The sequence below is a fragment of the Lithobates pipiens genome, unplaced genomic scaffold (genome assembly GCF_037356315.1).
Source record: "Lithobates pipiens isolate NorthernLeopardFrog02 unplaced genomic scaffold, aLitPip1_a1.2 Scaffold_8, whole genome shotgun sequence".
Lineage (NCBI taxonomy): Eukaryota > Metazoa > Chordata > Amphibia > Anura > Ranidae > Lithobates > Lithobates pipiens.
The window spans coordinates 472406640-472429189 of NW_027507903.1; the positions used below are offsets into that span (position 1 = coordinate 472406640).

The 22550-nt window shown below is 43.5% G+C and overlaps 1 protein-coding gene across 5 annotated transcripts in view; it reads left to right on the plus strand.

The window, feature by feature from the left end:
• Positions 1–22550, plus strand: part of PDE3A (phosphodiesterase 3A) — a 307110-nt gene that overhangs the window by 267112 nt on the left and 17448 nt on the right. For all 5 annotated transcript variants that reach the window (XM_077468665.1, XM_077468664.1, XM_077468666.1 and 2 more), the window contains 8 exons: positions 1923–2005; positions 3676–3860; positions 5483–5620; positions 6838–6949; positions 11937–12050; positions 14162–14361; positions 14948–15151; positions 19036–19197. In XM_077468665.1, the coding sequence (XP_077324791.1) occupies positions 1923–2005; positions 3676–3860; positions 5483–5620; positions 6838–6949; positions 11937–12050; positions 14162–14361; positions 14948–15151; positions 19036–19197 (1198 nt within the window). The remainder of the gene's footprint in view (positions 1–1922; positions 2006–3675; positions 3861–5482; positions 5621–6837; positions 6950–11936; positions 12051–14161; positions 14362–14947; positions 15152–19035; positions 19198–22550) is intronic.

Genomic DNA, 22550 nt, shown 5'->3' on the forward strand with positions numbered 1-22550 from the left:
TAAAAGCGCACCAAAGATGCAGCATGCAGAAAATGTGGTGCGCTTTCAGAAAACACAGAAAAAATTTGCGACCCAATAGAAATAAGGCTTCATGTACATTGGCCTACAAATACCATGGCTGTGGAAAAATGGGTTCCCCAAAACAAACAGGCAGCAGTTGTACCTTTTTAGTGTTTTGTCAGCAATCAGACATTCACACAGCAAAAAGACAGTGAGAGACCTGATGCATGGTAGAGACTAAATAATGAGGTCTGGTTACCAGGTAAGATGAGTACCTAGGAATGAAGCCTTTTGCCCACCCAAAGTTCTACATAGGGCCAAAACACAGATCAGAACATAGTAGGAGTCTAAGAAATCAAAAGGTTTTTTTCTTCCTACCGGTATTAGCCATAAAGCCGAAATAGATTTGAAATGTTTCATTTCACCAGTCTTCACAATACTGTACAGATGGAATATTAAAACATTGAACTGACGGTTTAGTACTGACTGTGAATCCAGATATTTTATGTTTTATATTTGTGCTTGTTTCTGTTATAGCCCCAGAATGGGGTGCAGCAGATGTGCTGATTTGGGAACTCAGCACAGGGGATGGTGAGAACCACTCATAATGGGCACAGCCAGGCTGCAGACCTAAGATCTCAGGACAGGGATGGTGGGAACCTCTCAAAATGGGCACAGCCAGGCTGCAGACCTGAGATCTCAACACGGGGATGGAGGGAACCTCTCGTAATGGGCATATTCAGTTTGCAGATCTGGGATCTCAGTTCATGGTTGGTGGGAACCTCTCATAATGGGCACAGTCAGTCTACAGATCCAGAATCTCAGTGCAGGGTTGGTGGGAACCCATTTTAATGTGCACAACCAGGCCGCAGACCTGGAATCTCAGTGCATGGTTGGTGGGAACCCCTTTTATTGGGCACAACCAGGCTGCAGACTTGGAATTTCAGTGCAGGGTTGGTGGAAACCCTTCATAATGGGCACGGCCAGGCTGCAGACCTGAGATCTCAGCACAGGGGATGGTGGGAACCCCCTTCATAATGGGCACAGTCAGGCTGCAGACTTAAAATCTCAGCACAGGGGATGGTTGAAACCCCTCATAATGGACACAGCCAGGTGGCATACTTGAGATCTCAGCTCAGCGGATGGTGGGAACCCCTCATAATGGGCACACAGCCAGGCGGCAGACCTGGTATCTCAGCACAGGGGATGGTGGAAATCCCTCATAATGGGCACAGCCAGGCTGCAGACCTGAGATCTCAACACCGGGATGGTGGGAACCTCTCATAATGGGCACATTTAGTTTGCTGACCTGAGATCTCAGTGCATGGTTGGTGGGAACCTCTCATAATGGACACAGTCAGTCTGCAGGTCCCGAACCTCAGTGAAGGGTTGGTGGGAACCCCTTTTAATGGGCACCACCAGGCTGCAGACCTGGGATCTCAGTGCAGGGTTGGTGGGAACCCCTCATAATGGGCACAGTCAGTCTGCAGACTCAGGAGCTCAGCACAGGGATAGTGGGAACCCCTGAGAATGGGTACAGCAGGTGTGAAGCGTCAGGAACTCAGTGCAGGGATCAACAGTGTCCCTAAAAGGTTGAAGTGACTGCCTGGGGGGTTATTTCTCCAGAATCTATGAATCACTGACACCATTTCTGGGTGATATAAACCTTTCATAATATGGTGGCTGTGACTACACCCAGCACGAGTGCTGCCTCACCCAACATGGACCTTTATGCACCTGAATTTTACTAACACACGTGAGTGGATTTGATACCTTTTATTCAAATAAAATCGTTTTACAGTCTGCATTTGGAGGCACCCTTGTACCTTCCCTCTTTCATAAAATGAGCCTGATGGTATAACTGTTTGTATTCTATCATAAATGATTATAAGTAACAAATTTTAATTTCCATATCGTTGCAGTTGTGGGCGGCCGTACAGCCAGGTGAATCTAGCCGAGAGGACAGGGGACACAAATGACATAACACACTCTCAGAGCCGAGCAGGTACAATACATGCAATGTCTTTTATAGGGCTCTAACTGGCCATACTGTGCACATGCTGTGTCATAGAATCTGGCGGGTAGCACTTTTGCTTATACATGATTGAATGATGGAAGTCAGCAGAGCATCACCTCATTCACTAAGCTCTGGGGGAAATTACCATGAAAAGTGCCACTTTTCTTTCAAAGTGAACAGACTATTTGCCTTTTGTAAATCAACCCCAGTATGGGTTAGGAGGCCACAAAGTTTTCAGAAAATCCGATTGCTCGGAACGTGATGACGTTCGTTCGTTACAATGGGACTATGTTTAGGCTAGTAGCCAATAGCTTTGGTCTCATAATTTGATCTGAGCATGCGTGGCACTTTGTCCGATCGGATCATGTTGGCGAAAAATTTTATATCCAGCTCTCAAACTTTGTTGGTTGGACATTCCGACTGAAAAAGTCCGATGGAGCCCACACACGGTCGGATTATCCGACGGTCCGATCGGACATTTTCCGTCGGAATGTCTGACCGTGTGTACAAGGGCTGAGAATAATAAATGTTTGCTTTTGGGTAATACTGCTTTAATGTTATACTGCAATGACTGATCAGATAATTCCCTACAGCGTCCAGACACATGGAGTATGCATGGAAATAGAAAAAGAGCTTTATGTCCACTCTCCACAGCAATGGTTTGAACTAATCCCATTTTAATATAACGTGTTATGCCCCGTACACACGAGCGGACTTTTCAACATCCAAAGTCCGAAGGACCGAGTCCGTCAGACTATCCGATCGTGTGTGGGCTGCAACGGACTTTTGATTCGCCAAAGTCTGACGGACTTTAGAAATGAAGCATGCTTCAAATTTTCCCGAAGGAACTCCGCCGGACCCGGTCCCCTTCGAAAACTCCGCTCGTGTGTATGCTACTCCGACGGACTAAAACCGACGCTAGGGCAGCTATTGGCTACTGGCTATGAACTTCCTTATTCGAGTCGGGTCGTACGTCATCACGTTCGAATCCGTCGGAGTTTAGTGTGATTGTGTGTGGCCAAGTCCGTTCGGCCGAAAAGTCTGTCAGAACTCCGTCGGAACTCCGGCGGAACTCCTTTGGAAGTCTGTCGGACATAAGTCCTCTCGTGTGTACGGGGCTTTAGGATAAAAATATGGGAACTGGTTTCACCACCTAGTGAGTCAGACCCAGAACTGCCATAAGAACTTCATTGGCTGCATGCTTTTTCCAGGTCAGATGCTCAGGATGAGGGTGACAGCCCTGGTTTCTTGTTACTCCTCTTCAGTTGCTTACAGTGAACAAGTAAAGATTTCTTAATAATACAGCATCCATGCATTTTACAGCATGGTACTGTAAAGTGCAAACCGCTATGCAGTGCATTACAGTGACGTTTAGAATGGCATCTCATCATGCTTTTGCAGCAGCTGGTGACTCATGGCTCCAATCCTAGTGCACTGCATTAAATGGTTATATGTGTTTTTGGTGCCTTCATGCACTGTAATCCATTGTATAAATGAACATGTGTAAATGTATTGGTCTGAATTAACTCAGTCCTCTCTGGTAGTGGTCCAAACCTGGTGAGAGGGGGGCTGTTGGGAAAAGTAGGGAATTGGTGCATATTACACTATTTACAGTATATTCTCCATCTTTCACATTAATGATGGCACTTTTGTTGCAGATGACCCAGCTCACACCACGTCAGACTACGACAGCACACATGAAACCAACAACAGCGACAGCAGCGACATTGTACAGAATGATGACGAGGCAGAGGGAGATGGGACGCAGTCCAGGAAAAGTTCTGTTTGCCGAACGTTTCGATCGGACAACATTGACCTTCATACACTAATAACAGCAGCGGAGGTCAGTGATTCTGACAATCCTTTACAGCATCCCCAGTGTTCAGACTGGCTCCCAGAACCCCCAGCGGTGTTCTTGGTGTGCCAGACTGACTTGCCGAATCCCCTGCTGCGCCCCTGGTGTGCCAGATTGACTCATACAATCACCTGCATGGTCCCCGGTGTGCCACACTGGCTCTCAGTATCACCTGCAGTGTCCCTTGTGTGCCAGACTGACTCATAGAATCCCCTGATGTGTCACTCCCTGTTGTGCCAAACTGACTCTCAGAATCCCCTGCATGGTCCCCGGTGTGCCATACTGACTGATATAATCCCCTGCTGTGTCCCTGGTGTGCCGAACTGACTCCCAGAATCGCATGCATGGTCCCCAGTGTGCCATACTGACTCATAGAATCCCCTGATGTGTCCCTGGTGTGCCAAACTGACTCTCAGAATCCCCTGCATGGTCCCCGGTGTGCCATACTGACTGATAGAATCCCCTGCTGTGTCCCTGGTGTGCCAAACTGACTCCCAGAATCGCCTGCATGGTCCCCGGTGTGCCATACTGACTCATAGAATCCCCTGATGTGTGCCTGGTGTCCCAAATTGACTCTCAGAATTCCCTGAATGGTCCCCGGGGTGCCATACTGACTGATAGAATCCCCTGCTGTGTCCCTGGTGTGCCAAATTGACTCTCAGAATCCCCTGAATTGTCCCTGGTGTGCCATACTGACTGATAGAATCCCCTGTTGTGTCCCCGGTGTGCCAAATTGACTCCCAGAATCACCTGCATGGTCCCTGGTGTGCCATACTGATTCATAGAATCCCCTGCTGGGCCCCTGGTGTGCCGAACTGACTCCCAGAATCCCCTGCATGTTCCTGATGTGCCAAACGGACTCCCAGAATCACTTGCAGTGTCCCCTGTGTGCCAGACTGACTCATAGAATCCCCTACAGTTACCCTGATGTGCAGACTGACTCCCAGAATCCCCTGCAGTATGTCTGGTATTCCAGACCTACTACCAGAATCCTCCAGAATCATCAATGTACAGGATTCTCCCCTATCAGTGTGCAGAATCCCCACTTATTAGTACTCAGTACCCCCTTCCATCAGTGTGCAGGATCATTAGAAATCAGATTATGAGATCCCCTCCTATATGTTCGCAGGATCCCCTCTTATAAGTATGCAGGATGCCCTCCTATCAATGCACAGGACCCCCCCCATCAGTCCATAGGATCCCCTCCTATCAATGCGCAGGACCCCCCCTCCCCCCCATCATCAGTCCATAGGATCCCCTCCTATCAGTGTAAAGGGTCCCCACCTATCTTTGCACAGGACCCCCCCCCCCCCCAATCAGTGCACAGGATCCCCTCTTATCAGTGTGCAGAATACCCTCTTATTAGTGTGCAGGTTCCCTTTCTATCAGTGTAAAGGATCCCCTCCTGTAATTGCATCTGATCCCCTCCCATTAGTGTGCAAGATCCCCTACTATCAGCCTGCAGGATGCCCTCTTATCAGTGTGCAGAATTCCCTTACACCAGATCCCCCCAGTATCAATACTTCTTCTAGCAATGAGTCTTTATGTGTGTCTGGCAATAATGAATCTCCATTTCCTTCTCTCTCTCTCTCTTTCTCTCTCATACTCAGGACAAGCCCATCCTAGCCCCGGAGCCGCTCATCATGGACAATGTAGATGACCTTTTGGGGGAGGTCAACAACTGGAACTTCCCCATATTTGACCTGGTGGAGATGACGGGTCAGAAGTGTGGGCGGATCCTCAGCCAGGTGAGTGGCAGAATGAGGTTTGTCGTGGAATTCTAGCAGATTGGTCCCAGATCCAGGGTAGAGCTGGGAAGCTGGAGGATGAGGGCATAGATATGCATTGGGTGCATATTAGGCTCTCCTGGTGAAGGAAGTTATAGACGTTGATAGGGCATTATAGTGTGCCCCAGAATCTTGGGACTCCCCAGTGTATATAAAGAGATCTGAAGATTCATTCAAGTTAGTGCTGTTTGCAAGTGAATTTTGACAGATTCACTTTATTTTATAGAATAAAACTTTGACAGCCTTGGAGTGACATCATTGAATTTGCAATGAATTGGCCTTGGAAGGCTAATACACTTCAGTCATTGGTGAGAAACTTGGCTGCCTCGGGCCAGCCTTATACTTCAGCTACAAATGAGGGTCAGGGCATAGGAAGCTCAGAGGCAGGATTGTGCAGAGAAATAATTGCAGACCAAGTGGTGTAAAGTTCTTGTGGTATCACACCTGCACAGCACAGGGAACACTGATAGGAGCACAGTGCAAAGATCTTAACCATAGTTTGAGTGCTGTATGTGCCATATCTGCCCACCAGTGGGAGTTAAAGCCGAACTTTACCCATAACAACTTGATAAAAAAAAATAATGTTGTTTAGCAAGAAACATATATTCCACATTTATAATTATGCTACCAAAATGTGATTTTATGGTTTCAAAAACAGTTACATTCTTGGAATGCTGGAAATGCAAACTGTCACATTTGACTGTGTCCTCAACCAAGCTGTCAAAACATCAAATGGCTTGTGTCATAACTGATCACATGGGCAGCACCGTGGCAGTTGCAGATCAAACAGAAGCAGCTTCCTTAGCTGTAAATGATAGGAAGGTTTAATTCCACTCTAAGGCAGCTAGCAGATCAGCCTCTACAAACTCAGCTGTGCCTAAAAATGGAGAGCAACTGAGCATGTGCAGAGCAGACTGTTTTACTGTATTTTAAACAGTATAGACACTTATTTGTAATGTTTGCATCGCTATACCTGCAAGGGGCCAGCATGAAGGGATCTAGCAGGACTTCATTTTGTGACTAAAGTTCCACTTTACATACACCAAGAAGCAGGAAATGCACTACTAGTGAAGTTTCTGAGTATGTTGCGGTGTCAACGAAAATCTACTCTGTTCTGAACAATTGTCAAAATGTTACAGACTATATTCACAATGACTCCTCGTATTTCCCATTTGTAGATGTCATATCGACTCTTTGAGGATATGAATCTTCTGGATACCTTTAAGATCCCCCTGAAGGAATTCATGAACTATTTTCATGCCTTGGAGAACGGCTACCGAGACATCCCGTGTAAGAGCAGTTTGTTTTGTACTAATTCCTACTTTGAGCGAAAGAGGAATGTCAGGCCTCTTGGCCAGTAACCATTGCCATTTTCCTACCTAATGTTAGAGCAAGCTCTTAAATTATCCTTCCTACATAACAAAAACTGGTTAGATTTTATTTATTGCTTATTGGGGTACGGTGGTCTTTAAATAGAGGGATCACATAAAGTCTTGAAAAAGTCCCAAAGGGTCCTGATGGCCATTTCTAGTCATACTGTACAGACATAACACAACTGAAGGAATAGGAAAAAATTGTGTGTGTGTGCAGTGTGACCAGGCAGTGGGATAAGTGATTGGGATTCTAGGGTGTAGGAAGGAGGAAAATCTGATTCTCCTATATAGATCTTTCGTTATCATTAGAGGGATCCCCAGCTGGTGGAGGGAGGTCCTAATTCCCATATATTGATCTTTAGTTAAACCTTATTTAGAATACTTTATCCAGCTCTGGAGACCTCCCTTGCAAAAAAGATATTAATAGGATAGAATGAGTCCAGAGACAGGCAGAAAACACAGTGAGGGATAAACCATATCAGAAGAGAGTGCAGGAACTTAAAGCGGTCCTTCACCGTGCCAGTGAACTCTCCACCTTTCCAAACAGAGGTGGATCCCAGCAGCTCAACGCTTGATCCGTTGGCTAGGTGAGTATCCTTACTGTGCAGAACACAGTATCAGGTAAGCAGGGGAAAAGCAGGAATGGGAAGGCTGAAGTTCCTCTTTAATATGTACAGTGTTGAGGAAAAAGGGGAAATGGGGACATGATTGAAACCTTTCAATACATAGAGGGGGTTAATAAGGTTCAGGAGGGCAATATTTTCAGTATGACGCTAAGATCAAGGACACAGTAGGGACTCACTCAACAGTAAGTGAATTCAAACATGCCTGGAACGAACATACACTGATCAACCATACATTTCTAACCACCTATGTAATACTGAGTAGGTCCCCATTTTTCCAGCAAAACAGCCATGAACTACTGAGATATCGGTGCTACTAGACTTCTGAAAGTATGCTATGGTATCCGTCACCAAGCCATCAGGAGCTGAGTCCTGTAACCTGCAAGATAGGGCTTCCATGAATTGGACTTGTTTTTCCAGCACATCCCAAACATGCTTGATGGATTGAGATCTCGGGAATTTGAAGGTCAAGTCAACAACTGAAACTCAACATGTTCCTCAAACCATTGTTTAATTATTTTTGCAGTCTGGCAAGGTGCATTATTATGCTGAAAGAGGGCACTGCCATGCCATGAAGAGGTGTACTTGGTCAACAACAATGTTCAGTTAGGTGGTACATGTCAAAGTAACATCTACATGAATAGTAGGGCCAAGGTTTCCCAGCAGAACATTGCCCAAGGCATCACACTGCTTCTGCCGGCTTGTCTTCTTCTCATACTAGATCCTGGTGCCATCTCTTCCCCACGTATGCGACACACCCGATCATCCGCATGATGTAAAAGAAAGCATGATTCATCAGACCAGGCCACTATCTTCCATTTGTTCCGTTGTCCAGTTTCGGAGCACACATGCTCATTGTAAGCGCTTTTGACTGTGGACACAGTTCAGCATGGGCACCCTGACTGGCTTGTGTATACACAGCCCAAAACTGCAATTCTCTTTTTTTCTGCTTTCAACACTTCACCTTCAGGGACAACATGTTTACTTGCTGTCTAATATATCCCACATACTTTCAGATGCCATTGTAACAAGACAATCAATGTTATTTACTTAATTTGTCGGTGATCATAAAGTTATGGCTGATCAGTGTAGGTCTATAAAAAAAATTGGGGAAGACTGGGGATGGTCTTTTTTTTCTGTTTCTAAATATGAACTCTGCCTGGTCTACATTTGCATTTAGCATTTTTAAAAGTAAAGTTTAACAATGGCAGTCCATATACTGTATCTTCTCCATGCAGGTCTCCTTTAAGACATGTACATTTTCTAGTATAGCAAGGACATCTGGATCCTCATCATTAACATTAATTACTTCCTGCTAATTACTGATGTTCTGGGCATGCAACCATTATTAGAAAGACAGCACGGAACTTCTCAGTGCCAGGGTCTTTTCATGCAGCTTCCTGCTCTGAAATCAGCTGACCCCACACTGACCCCTGACCTTATCCAAACCATTATAATGACCCTGAAGCCCCTTTCATTAACCAACCCCTAAAATGAACCCATACCACTTTATATGCCTGAGCACCGAACACTTAACCCTCACCCTCAGCCTAACTTGAAAAAATAGTTTAACTGGAGTCAGCCTTTAATTTTTGGATGGACAGGTGGACAGGAATTTAAAGGGAATTTCCCCAACAGGGGGACAAACAGAAATAAAACCATTCCCTGCTCCAGACAAAGCAAACCTTTGGGCACCTTTGACCTAACACTTGGAATTAACCCTTAACCTGAACCATGACTTTCACTAAATGTTCCCCAGTAACCTGGCAGTTGGTCTTTACTGTGGCCCCAGCATGGAGCAAACAAACTCCAGCAATGTTTCATATTAAATATGAACAACAGTTCAGCGCATATGGGTCCTTCAGCTACAGAAATGTCATTTTTTTGGTGGTATTAGCCTCTCTTGCTCTCATTCTGGGTGGAGTGATTCTTTAATTAGCACGGTGGAGTGATATTTGGGGCGGTAGAAGCTCCTGGTATGTTCAGTCATTCGCTGTATAATTGGGGCGATGTAGGGCGCTTGTTTCCATTGAACGTGTCCCAGAGCTGTGACAGCACTCCAGGCTAGTGAGCCTTCCCACTATTTATAGACCCTTTATTTTTACGCTTGGCTGGCACATCAGCGAAGCACAAATCAATGATAAACAAATGTCCCCGGGACGTGTCTCCACCTCTAATGAGCACTACGTAAGGTCATGAACAGATTCTGTCTGTAGAACATTGTCCAATTGGGGAACAGCCACCGCAGAGAAACACAGTAATTATAACAGGCTATATTACTTAACCTTCGCAGAGCAACCATGGGAGATATTGGAAAGTACAAAAGGTTGCAGTTCAGCAGCTTTAGCTCCCCCCTTTTCCCCAGCAGAACAGCCATGTGACCACATGGCGCAGTATCAAGCTTCCAGTAACAGGGTATATTGGGAAATACAGAGGTGGCAGCCATGATGGTTCAAGAGCTTTGTCTTCACTCAGGACCTGGGTGGTCTCTGTCTTCTCCTGTAATAAAATCTGGATTTAAATGGAACATTTAATACCAAAAATCTAAAACAAAACCCTTTGGGTTGTCAGAATTGTGCTCCCCGTGTGGCATGTCTGACCGACTAAGCAGTTGCCTCTGCATGTTACTTGTCACAATAGTGTAGGATACGCATTTTCGTTATTTTAGGGACTGGTATAAAGAACTTTTGGTCAAAGTTATATATATTTTTTTAATCTTAAAGAGTATGTTACCCCAACATTTTATATTTCTGATATGTGTCTGTTGTACCCTGTACTTGTGGTAAAGAGTAGCCGGTTTCCTTTGCATTGCTTCTTTTGTGTGTGACAGACCCTCTGCTTTCTTATTTTAAACTGACCATGTTGGGCATGAGAAAAAAAGCATGCTCAAATAGAAAGAGCAAAGGATAAATTAGTCCAAATTCATTTTTTAGTTTGTACTAAGAAGCAGGCAACACGTTTCAGGGGTAAAAAACAACAACTTCTGCTTCATCAGGGCTTCAATTAAAATAAGAAACTTGAATGGACTCAAAACAGAGCTTTCCTGTGTGAATCTGTGTAGGGAAGTGAATTGCAGGATCAGAAGTATCTGCATGAGCAATCAAGATAAACCTACTGAGGTGCCCACTGGAAGGTAGTCTTGTCTGTTGTGAGCTGCCTAAACTGAGCCAGTGAGCTCTTTGGTTATTTTTGTCCTCTCACTATTTTTGATGAACACATTAAAGTTTCACCACCTCTTGCATGCTTTCTTCTTCACGTTTTTCTTCACGTTAGGCTTGAGAGCACATCCAACCCAGTGTGGTCAGTTTATGGTTGTGCTGGGAGAACAGCCTGTCTGTTCTTTGCCATGACATGCTCTCCCCTGCACAGCCATTCACTAAAACGATCAGTGTACTACTTTGTCAGTGAACTACCCCCATTCAGTCTCCATCCCCAATTCTCTAAACCCCTTATGCAGCTGCTGAGAACATAGGTCATGTGATCACTTATAGGAAAAAAAAAAGGTATTTATAAGGTTTTTTTTTATTTTATACACAAATGTATTTCCTTTGTAAACTAAACGGGTTTTAAGAGTTCACATATAAATTTACAAGTGTCTAAATGAATTTTTGATTGTGGTCTCTGAGCTTACAGTTGGAATACAGTGACTCCTATGAGGGTTTGTATCTCTGCTATGTACAGTATTTGACACACACACATCCACTCATATGAAATTATCCCGCTATTTACCAGTTTTCCAGGTTTTTACCCTTTAGTCATAATTTTTACCACTTTAATGCCGCGTACACACGATCGTAATTCCGGCCAGAAAAAAGACAGATGAGAGCTTTTCATCGGAAAATGCGACCGTGTGTATGCTCCATCGGAATTTAGCTGTCCAAATTTCCGCCAGCCAAAAATTGATAACATGTTCTCAATTTTCCCGACGGAAAAACTTTCTATCAGTAATTCCGATCCTGTGTACGCGGCATTAGACTTGACCATCTCTAAAACTTTCTGTACTTCTCTGAATGAAAATACAATTGACTGCTTTATAAATGTCAACATGCATTGCTCAAAACTGGGATTGGCCAGCAGGTAAAAGGGGGATTAAAACATCTAATAATGTGATTGAAATATTTGTAAAATGGTCCAAATGAAAAGTAAAAATGAATCAAATCTGAGTTTCCCTATAGCTGGGGACTGCTGCTTGGTATATGCAATATTCAGGAAAGCCACTGGGTGGCAGAAGGCTTCTGTCCAATAATAATGTAGTAACGGAATACTTTATGTTCATTTTAGATCACAACAGAATTCACGCCACTGATGTGTTGCATGCAGTCTGGTACCTCAGTACACAGGCCATTCCGGGTCTGCAGAATGCTGTCAGTGATCATGGCTCAGCCAGTGATTCAGGTAACAAAGGAGTAGAGTTTTCCTAACATAACATTAGTGAACCTCTTAGTAACATTTCAAATCTGCATGATTATATTCCTAACATGTTGCAGTGCATGTCAACAGTATAATTTTTCAGAAAGGCTCCAGCTTTTATCCTAAAAAGCCATCCTTGGAAATTCAGTCTAGTGACTTCATGTAGGGTGAGATGATGCTATCAGTCTGCTGCAGGCAGGAGGAAACATTTGCTCAGTCTCTCCCCCACTGGTGAGACTGCAACATTGTAAATTTGTAGTAAGTGCAAGGTCAGAGGCTGCAGCAGTGGCTGATCTCTGTCAGGCATTAGTGAACACAGCCAAAAACAACACAGGTACCAGGATTTACACATTTGTGTCATCTCTGAACAGGGCTGCCAACCTCCCGCAGCATTTTTTACTGACAAAACATGGACAATTTACTGGCGGAGCTAATTTTTTTACTGGCAACCTGAGAAATTACAGAAATTTTCTATTGAAAACTAACAGTGAATATTTGAACATTTTAAATATGATATAGAAACACTGACAATACCTGTAACACAGTAATTTGCTTGATTTACACTTAAAAAGTCAATACAGCATAAAATTATCAGCCCTCTCAACTGGCAGTTGTAAAAAAAAATCACAGATTTTTACAAACTGTCAGTAAATTTACAGGCGGTTGGCAACCCTGAACCGACATCTCAGACCAGGAAATAAATGGTGACCCTGGATGATGCCTGAACAAAGATGATGCCGTCCTTGTGCAGAGAAAAACAGATAAAGGCATTGGAATAGTAGGCTGCACATGCTATAAATGGATATATGTATAGATACATACATGTGTAGATACATTGTAATTCTAAATGAAAATCAGTTTTTATGTGCAATGTTTCTGACACAGGCAGGGTCTGATGGTTGGATACATCCACCATACTGCCCCCCCAGTGGGCAAATGTCATAGAATGTGAGGGCAAGAAATCATAACAGTTGTATGGTGTCAGACAACAGCTCAGCAGCCCGTGCTGTACCCCAGCCCCGAGGGCTGTGATGGGGAACTTGCCATGGATGAAGTAAGTTCATCATACCTGTACAGATTTAAAGTGATTGTAAAGAATCATTTTTTATTTTTTTTAAAATAACAAATATATCATATTTACTTCCACTGTGCAGCTCGTTTTGCACAGAGTAGCCCCATACCTTGTCTTCTGGGGTCCCCCGGTGGCTCTCGCGGCTCCTCTCCGCATCAGATAACCCCCAGGGTTACCTTGCGGGCACACTCCTAAGTCCAGTATTTCCATCCACAGATAAGAATGCTGGACTCAACCCCGCCCCAGCGCCCGTGTCATTGGATTTGATTGACAGCAGCAGGAGCCAATGCCTGCGCTGCTACCAATCTATCCAATCAAGAGCCGAGACCCCGTGGAGAGAGGGACAGTGTGTCCCCACCGAGGAGATGAAGGGGCTCAGGTAAGTAAAATGGGAGGGAGGATGGGGGGGCAGTGACTGACAAGTGTTTTTTCACCTTAATGCATAGGATGCAACAGATACAACAGAGTTTTTTAAGTTTCTTAATTATCTAAAAGGTCAGTTTGGAAACTATTTATACACAGATAGGAGGTAGCGATAATAAATGCTTAGATATTTGGGGGTAAAATAAATGCTTAGAGATTTGGGGGGTAGGGGGTCTCGAGATACAGTAAACTATACTAGTATCCCACAACAATGTATCTCTGTTTGTGTTACTTACTTAGTAAATGTGTCCCACTCGGTTCGTTAGCAGCACGTTGGGGTTGATTTACTAAAACTGAAGAATGCGAAATCTAGTACAGCCGTGCATGGTAGCCAATCAGCTTTTAACTTCAGCTTGTTCAATTAAGCTTTGACAATAAAACCTGGAAGCTGATTGGTTTCTATGTGCAGCCGCACCAGATGTTACACTTGCCAGTTTTAGTAAATCAACCCCTTTGTGTGGAGCTGCAAGGCCAGAGATGGTGACCCTACTGTGTGTGATATCTGTACACAAGACCCTCAGAGGGTTGACAGACACATACTGTAAATAGGACCACAAGAGAGATTGATTTAACAGAAGTGTTATGTGTTATGTCTCCTTAGATTCAGACAGCGGCATTACACATGGGCACATGGGTTACACTTTCTCCAAGATGTACAATCCCTCAGAAGACACGTACGGCTGTTTGTCAGGAAATATTCCGTCCTTAGAACTTATGGCTCTTTATGTAGCAGCAGCCATGCATGACTACGACCACCCAGGAAGAACCAACGCCTTCCTTGTGGCCACCAGTGCACCGCAGGTAATGCATGTCCTATTGACATATAGTAGATCCTCGTGGGAGGAGCTTATTTTGTGATGTTTAAATGCCAGAGGAGTTAGAATGAGAGACAGTAGATGAGGGTGGGGGTAAATTGGGTGACAAAAGATTAGGGCTACTATAATAAGTAAAATGGGGGTGGGAGGGTGGATTCAGTGAATGGATGAGGAGGGGAGGGGGGCTGCCATGAGATGTAGATGATTGAAGGAGGTCTTCAGTGAGTCAAAGAGAGATAGGGAAGCTATAAAATGTAAATGAATAGGGAGGGACTTGAGTGAGTATAAAACTAATGTGGAGGTGCTACTATGAGATGTAGAAGGTTGGGGAGAGACTTAATTGATTAGAAGAGAAATTTCTAGGGACTACTGTAAGATGTAGATAAACGGGGAGGAGCTTCAGTGAGTAAAAGAGAAATGGGGAGGGGCTACTATGACATGTAGAAAATTGAAGCAGGATTTAATTGAGTAGAAGAAAAATGGGAAGGGGGTATAATCATTAGTAGGGAAGGGCTTTAAGGGAGTTCAGTGGTTGCGGGAGGAGCTTAAGTAATACCCGCCCTCTTTTCCAGGCAGTGCTCTATAATGACCGGTCGGTTCTGGAGAATCACCACGCAGCTGCGGCATGGAATCTCTTCCTGTCACGACCAGAATATAATTTTTTAATCAATTTAGATCACATGGAATTCAAGCGGTTTCGGTTCCTGGTGATCGAGGCAATTCTGGCCACTGACCTGAAAAAGCACTTTGATTTCTTGGCAGAGTTCAATGCTAAGGTGAGAAGACCATGGCTGCCTTCATACTCCATGTATTTCATCAAAGTCCTGATATTTCATGTTTGTATAGGATATACATTTCTTTTTTCTTAAAAACTGTACTACTACTACACAGTGGCAAAAATCACCACTTCTACAATGTGCCCCACCTTCACCACTTCTGTACATTGCTCCAACTTCACCACTCCTACACAGTAACATAGCTTCACCACTTCTTCACAATGCCCCATCTTCATCATTGCTACACAGTGCCCCAACTTCACCCCTGCTACACAATGCCCAAATGTCGTCACACCTACACAGAGCCTCAACTTCACCCCTGCTACAAAATGCCCAAATGTCGTCACACCTTCACAGAGCCTCAACTTCACCCCTGCTACAAAATGCCCAAATGTCGTCACACCTTCACAGAGCCCCAACTTCACCCCTGCTACACAATGCCCAAATGTCATCACACCTACACAGAGCCTCAACTTCACCCCTGCTACAAAATGCCCAAATGTCGTCACACCTTCACAGAGCCTCAACTTCACCCCTGCTACAAAATGCCCAAATGTCGTCACACCTTCACAGAGCCCCAACTTCACCCCTGCTACACAATGCCCAAATGTCGTCACACCTACACAGAGCCTCAACTTCACCCCTGCTACAAAATGCCCAAATGTCGTCACACCTTCACAGAGCCTCAACTTCACCCCTGCTACAAAATGCCCAAATGTCGTCACACCTTCACAGAGCCCCAACTTCACCCCTGCTACACAATGCCCAAATGTCGTCACACCTACACAGAGCCTCAAATTCACCCCTGCTACACAATGTGCAAATGTCGTCACACCTACACAGAGCCTCAACTTCACCCATGCTACATGGTGCCCAAATGTCGTCACACTTACACAGAGCCCCAAATTCACCCTTTTTCCCATTTCTGCACAGTGCCCCTACTTCACCAACCCTACATAGTGCCCCTACATCACCACTTCTACATTGTGCCCCTATATCACCACTCCTACAAAGTGCCCCAACATCACCACTCATACAAAGTGCCCCAACATCACCACTCCTACACAGTCCCCCAGCCTCCCCACTTATACACAATGACTCAACTTCACCACTCCTACACAGTATTTCAACTTCACTACTCCTATACAGTGCCCCAACTTCACCACTTCTTTACAGTGCCCCGACTTCACCACTTCTTCACAGTGCCCCATCTTCATCATTGCCACACTGTGCCCCAATTTCATCCCTGAAACACAATATTCCAATGTCAGAACACCTACACAATACCCCACCTTCACAGTGCCTCAACCTCCCCAGTTCTACACAGTGTCCCAACTTCTCCACTGCTACACAGTGCTGTCACATTTAGAGGGCATCATCATCACCACTTCTGCACAGTGCCCCTATTTCACCACTCGGTCCTGTGGATACAGTGACAGTACAAGGTGCCATGTCCTATAAATTTGGAAAAACAAGAGAAAATGGGACTTGGACTTTTTAGGCACAGTCAACAATACTTTTATACAAATTATTATTTTATTTTAATATAAACATATAAAACATACATGATCTCTAAAAACCCACATTGATAGATACATCATATACAATACCGCTACTGTACAGAACCAATAGTAACTACAAGAAGACAGGGAGATGAATCAAGGTCATTCAATAATGTAAATGAACCCAAAGGTGTGGTTCAGAGACAGGTAGGTGGTTTAGAGATGTTCAAATAGATACAATTTGCTCTACATGTTGCGCACTCATTGCGCTTCTTCAGGAGCATTTATATTAGCTATCAAAAAAACAGAAGAAGAGAACAAATATAAATATAACACATAAGACTGCAAAAACATCAACATAACTATACTATATAACTATGAATGAGCTGAAATATCTGTAACCAAGGCGGCCACATGCCGAGCGTCTCTGTTGTGGGCAGAAAAGTGACAAACCAGACTGCTATGGGGGCGTATATAATATGATATGTAAATGAAAATGGAAAATTAGAAATAAAAATATTCATATTAAAATGTGGCCCAAGCGTATAGCCTGGACCCAATTATTAGAATGTATTGTAACTGTAAGCGCCCAAGACAGATAAATAACAATCTGGTATTTATAGGGCCCCTGAAGAGGACAAACATCGCAAATATATCAAATTTAACTGGTAATAATAACTAAAGGTATATACTTATTAGATAATGTGGAATAATTGAATGCATAAGATAATACAAATAATTGGCTGCTGTGGCTTTCAGTACTTTTTCCTTTACCAGTTTTTTCTCAGCCTGGTGAGCTTCATTATTATTACATTTACGTGATTATTCTTTATTCTATGAAGGTTCTTTTTCCAGCAGAGCTGGCTAATTACACCTTTATGATATTTTGTTCTAGGCAAACTCTATTTGGAGGCTAATTTTTCCTCCTTTGACAGGATCACACCTTCGCAAGCACTCCATTCTGTGGCCTGTTGCACTCCTGTATCTGCTATGTTGTGCTGCTGTTGTTTTTATATTCTTATGCATTAAATTATTCCACATTATCTAGTAAGTATATACCTTTGGTTATTATTACCAGTTAAATTCAATATATTTTGCGATGTTGGTCCTCTTCAGGGGCCCTATAACTCCCAGATTGTTATTTATCTGTCTTGGGCACTTACAGTTACAATACATTCTAATAATTGGGTCCAGGCTATATGCTTGGGCTCTATTTTAATATTTCTAATTCAAATTTTCCATTTTCATATACATATCATATTATATACGCCCCCATAGAGTCTGGTTTGTCACTTTTCTGCCTACAACAGAGACGCTCGGCATGTGACCGCCTTGGCTACAGATATTTCAGCTCATTCATAGTTATATAGTATAGTTATGTTGATGTTTTTGCAGTCTTATGTGTTATATTTATATATGTTCTCTTCTTCCGTTTTTTTGAAAGCTAATATAAATGCTCCTGAAGAAGCGCAATGAGCGTGCAACATGTAGAGCAAATTGTATATATTTGAACATCACTACACCGCCTACCTGTCTCTGAATTAATTTACATTATGGAATGACCTTGATTCATCTCCCTGTCTTTTAGTTACTATTGGTTCTGTACAGTAGCGGTATTGCATATGATGTATCTAACTATCAATGTCGGTTTTTAGAGATCATGTATGTTTTATATGTCTATATTAAAATAAAATATTTTTTTTGTATAAAAGTATTGTTGACTGTGCCTAAAAAGTCCAAGTCACATTTTCTCTTGTTTTTCCACTGCTACAGAGTGCCCCTACATCACCACTTCTACGCAGTGCCCTAGCTTCACCACTTCTAAACAGTGCACCCAACTTCACCACTCCTGCACGAGGCCCCACCTTAAAATTTGAATTGCATGCATTACAATTTATTCATACAGTTTCTCTCTTTTCCCAACAGAAATCTATTCTTTTTTGTTAGAGAATTTATCACTTTTCCATTTTTTAGGAAAAATGCCAGGAAATAGTAGACAATGGGGTTGATTTACTAAAGGCACATCCACTTTGCACTACAGGTGCACCGGCAGTGCACTTGGAAGTGCAGTCGCTGTAGATCTGAGGGGTAGATCCGAAATGAGTGGAAGCTCTGCTGATTTTATCATCCAATCATGTACAAGCTAAAACACTGTTTTTTTATTTTCCTTGCATGACGCCCTCGGATCTACAGCGACTGCACTTCCAAGTGCACTGGTAGTGCAAAGTGGATTTGCCTTTAGTAAATAGACCCCAATGTGTCTGTGGCAGTGTGGAGAGAAAATAACACATAATGCTGCTGATGTACCTCTGATGTAATGATTGTACCTCATGGGGGCCATAACACAATCTGTCTGTGTACTGAATCTCACCTCTACTCCAGGTGAATGAGGAGGTGGGGCCGGGGATCGACTGGTCCAATGAGAACGACCGATTGCTGGTCTGTCAGATGTGCATTAAGCTGGCCGATATCAACGGACCCCTCAAATGTAAAGATTTACATCTGAAGTGGACAGAGGGCATTGTCAATGAGTTCTATGAGCAGGTGAGAGCTTCAAAATTGTGCTGAATGCTGTTATTCTGATTGACAGGGAGGGAGGGTCTCTGCCAGTCGATGAGCAGTACAGATAACTGTATAAAGTGGCTTCATTAAGGATATATTCCAGACAGATAAGAAAGGCACAAATGAATGTAGTTCTGTAGTTAAATTACATAACATATTTATTTAAATAAAAATAGTGTATGTACATTTGACCAGGTATCAGCATCTTGCAGTCCCTGTACAACGGAGCTTAGATTGGGCAAGGGAAACAGAGCTTAGACTGGGTGCTGGTACACAGTTCCTACGTTTTTGTTCTGCATCAAAAACATATGGACAATGGTTAAGATGGATTCCAATGGCCCTAGTTCACACGAGGACAGTGCATTCAAGTGCAGTCAAGCAAAAGTAGAACATTGCATTTTTTCTGTATGAAACGTATCTGGAACCTGACAAAAAGCATAAAAAAATGCACAGAAACTCACATGTCCTCAATTATCCACATTTGAGATGAAGAAAATAAAAAAGAGGGTAAAAACTGTAAGGCATCAGAAAGCTTTAAAACATATCAAAAATGCGCATGCAGAAACCTGGCCAGAATGTAGAAATTGTGGTATGAACTGGCCCTGGAGGTGGGAGGAGCAGAACACGTAGTTAATAAGCTGTGCTACAGTGCTCATGTGCTTACAAGGAACATGCTGTTAGTAGGAGTAAACAGAGTAACAGAGAGAAATCATCTCATTGTTCTGCTGTTTCTTCTTTCACTGTCTATTTGCTTGAGGACGGAAAAAAACCTGTATATGTTAATGAACAGCAGCAGAGTAAAATCAGGTCTACTGTCCTGCCCAGCAGATCTGTGCTGTTTGGTAAGGTTGTATAACTCTCAGGACTGGACGGACAGACATTTAACACCTTTGGCAGGTAAAACAAGTAAAAATACAAATAAAATATAGCTAGGGCAGGGTTTGAACTGTCAGGTCACTGTCAGGGTTGGGTTCAGGGTTAGGGTTAAAGGTTATGGTCAGGGTCAGTGTGTTTTCGGTAGAATTTAAAAACCCTGATTCCAAAAAAAAAGTCGGGACGCTGTCCAAAATCTACTAAAATCAGAATGCAGTGATTGGCAAATCTCATAAGCCCATGTTTTATTCACAATAAAAAATATATAATTTTTAAACTGAGAAAATGTACCTTTTGTAAGAAATAAATAAGGTAATTTTGAGATTCATGGCAGAACCACGTCTCAAAAAAAATTAAGATAGGGTGACAATGCTGGCAAAGTAACTGGTACTTACAAGGTAAGAGCTGGAAGAACATTTTGCAACTAATCAGGTCAATTGGCAACAGGTCAGTAACATGATTGCGTATAAAAGAGCATCTTAGAGAGTTAAGCCTCGTACACACAAGCCGATTATTCGCAGGGGATTGTGTGATGACAGACTGTTGGGCTAAAATCTGACAGTTAGTACGCTCCTTCAGACAATTGTTGTCCAACTTTCGGCCAACAAATGTTGGATGGCAGGTTAGTAAATTTTTGGCAGACAACGGTCTATTGTCAGATTTTCATCTTGTGTGTACAAAAGTCCAAAGTACAAACACGCATGCTTGGATTCAATGCTCACCAAACACGACATCAGCAGAAGGTGCCGACATTTGTGTACCATTAGTATGCAAGACAAGATCCAGGCACATGGCCTTTTGACAAAAGTCTGACGCTCTGTTGGCCAACAATCTGATATTGTGTACCAGGCTTAAGAGTGTCTCAGAAATAAAGATGGGCAGAGGTTCGCCAATCTGTGAAAAGCTAAACATCTAAGCACCGCTGAAATGGCATTGGTGGGATTATGTTTTTTATTATGTTGGTATTGGGTTCATTATAATTTTGGATAATGCTAGAGCAAGTGGTGTACTATTTACATTTTGGAATTCGATTCTCTGTTATTTTTCTATCTGTAATGTATTCTATGTTGTATTTTAATAGTATGGATAGTTTATTATAGTATAGTTGTAATTTTTTTTTATTTGGTACTAACTGCTGTTATTGGTAATTTTATTGGGTCATTGTGTCTTGTTCCTTTCGTTATTGTGATCTTGTGTTGTCTTTATTAAATGTAACTGTATCTTAATAATTTCACTTTGGAATAATAAAGTATTCTGAATCTGAATCAGAATCTGATGGATGAGCGCTGGTTGCTGACTGCCACTGGGAACTCCACTGTGGTCTGTTCATGCAATGAGAGGTGCAAATTAAGTAAAGATTTGTGTTTCAAAGATCAAAACTTCTTCAGTCAGAAAATGAACTGCCTCCAGGATCTATTCATAGGCTTCCTCCTGTTTATCCCCATGCTCTGCCAGTTAACCCATGTGTCTGCCACACATGAGCCGCCACTGTTTCTCCCCTTGAGCAGAGTTTCCTCGGGCGCCCAGCTGCCAGCGTCCACCTATCTCATCGAGGCTCACCATCTCTGCGGAGCCCTGTGCCGCTCACTCCTCATGGGCTGTGTTCTGGACTGTGCCTGCTATACATGACCCATTGCAGTTTATCCCTTTTGTGGGTTCAATTGTTTTACAATTGTTTTGACTTTTAGGCCACTTTCACACTGAGGTGTTTTACATGCGATATAGCGCAAAAATAGAGCCTGTAAAGCACCTCTCTTGTCACTCCAGTGTGAAAGCCTGAGTGCTTTCACACTGGAGCGTTGCGCTTGCGGGACGTTAAAAAAAGTCCTGCTAGCAGCATCTTTGCACCGCTTTAGGAGCAGTGTATACACCTCTCCTAAAGCGTCCCTGCTCATTGAAATCAATGGGCAGCGCCTGCAAAGGGCCTCGGCAGTGGTGCTTTTAACCCTTTTTCAGCCATTAGCAGGGGTTAAAAGCACCCCACTAGCGGCCAAAAAGCGCTGCTAAAATTACATTAAAGCGCCACTAAAAATAGCGGTGCTTTACCGCCGATGCCCTCAATGCCCCAGTGTGAAAGTGTTTGGCAGCGCTGGCCATTGATTTCAATGGCAGGGGCATTTTAGGAGCGGTGTACATGGCTTTTTTTCTCAGAGAAAAGGTGCATGAACTCTCCCACCCTGGTCAACTTCCTGCCTCCAACCACACCCAAACTCACCCATGCCCAAACTCCACCCCAACCATATCTTCCTTAGGGTAGAGAAGTACAGCAGCACCAAATAATGGTAATAAGTAGAAATCCCCCTTTCTGCACAAATCTCCCCCTTTCCCAGCTCTCCTCTCTGCACAAATCCCCCCCACCTTTCCCAGCTCTCCTTTCTGCACAAATCTCCCCCCTTTCTTAGCTCTCCTTTCTGCACAAATCTCCCCCTTTCCCAGTTCTCCTCTCTACACAAATCTCCCCC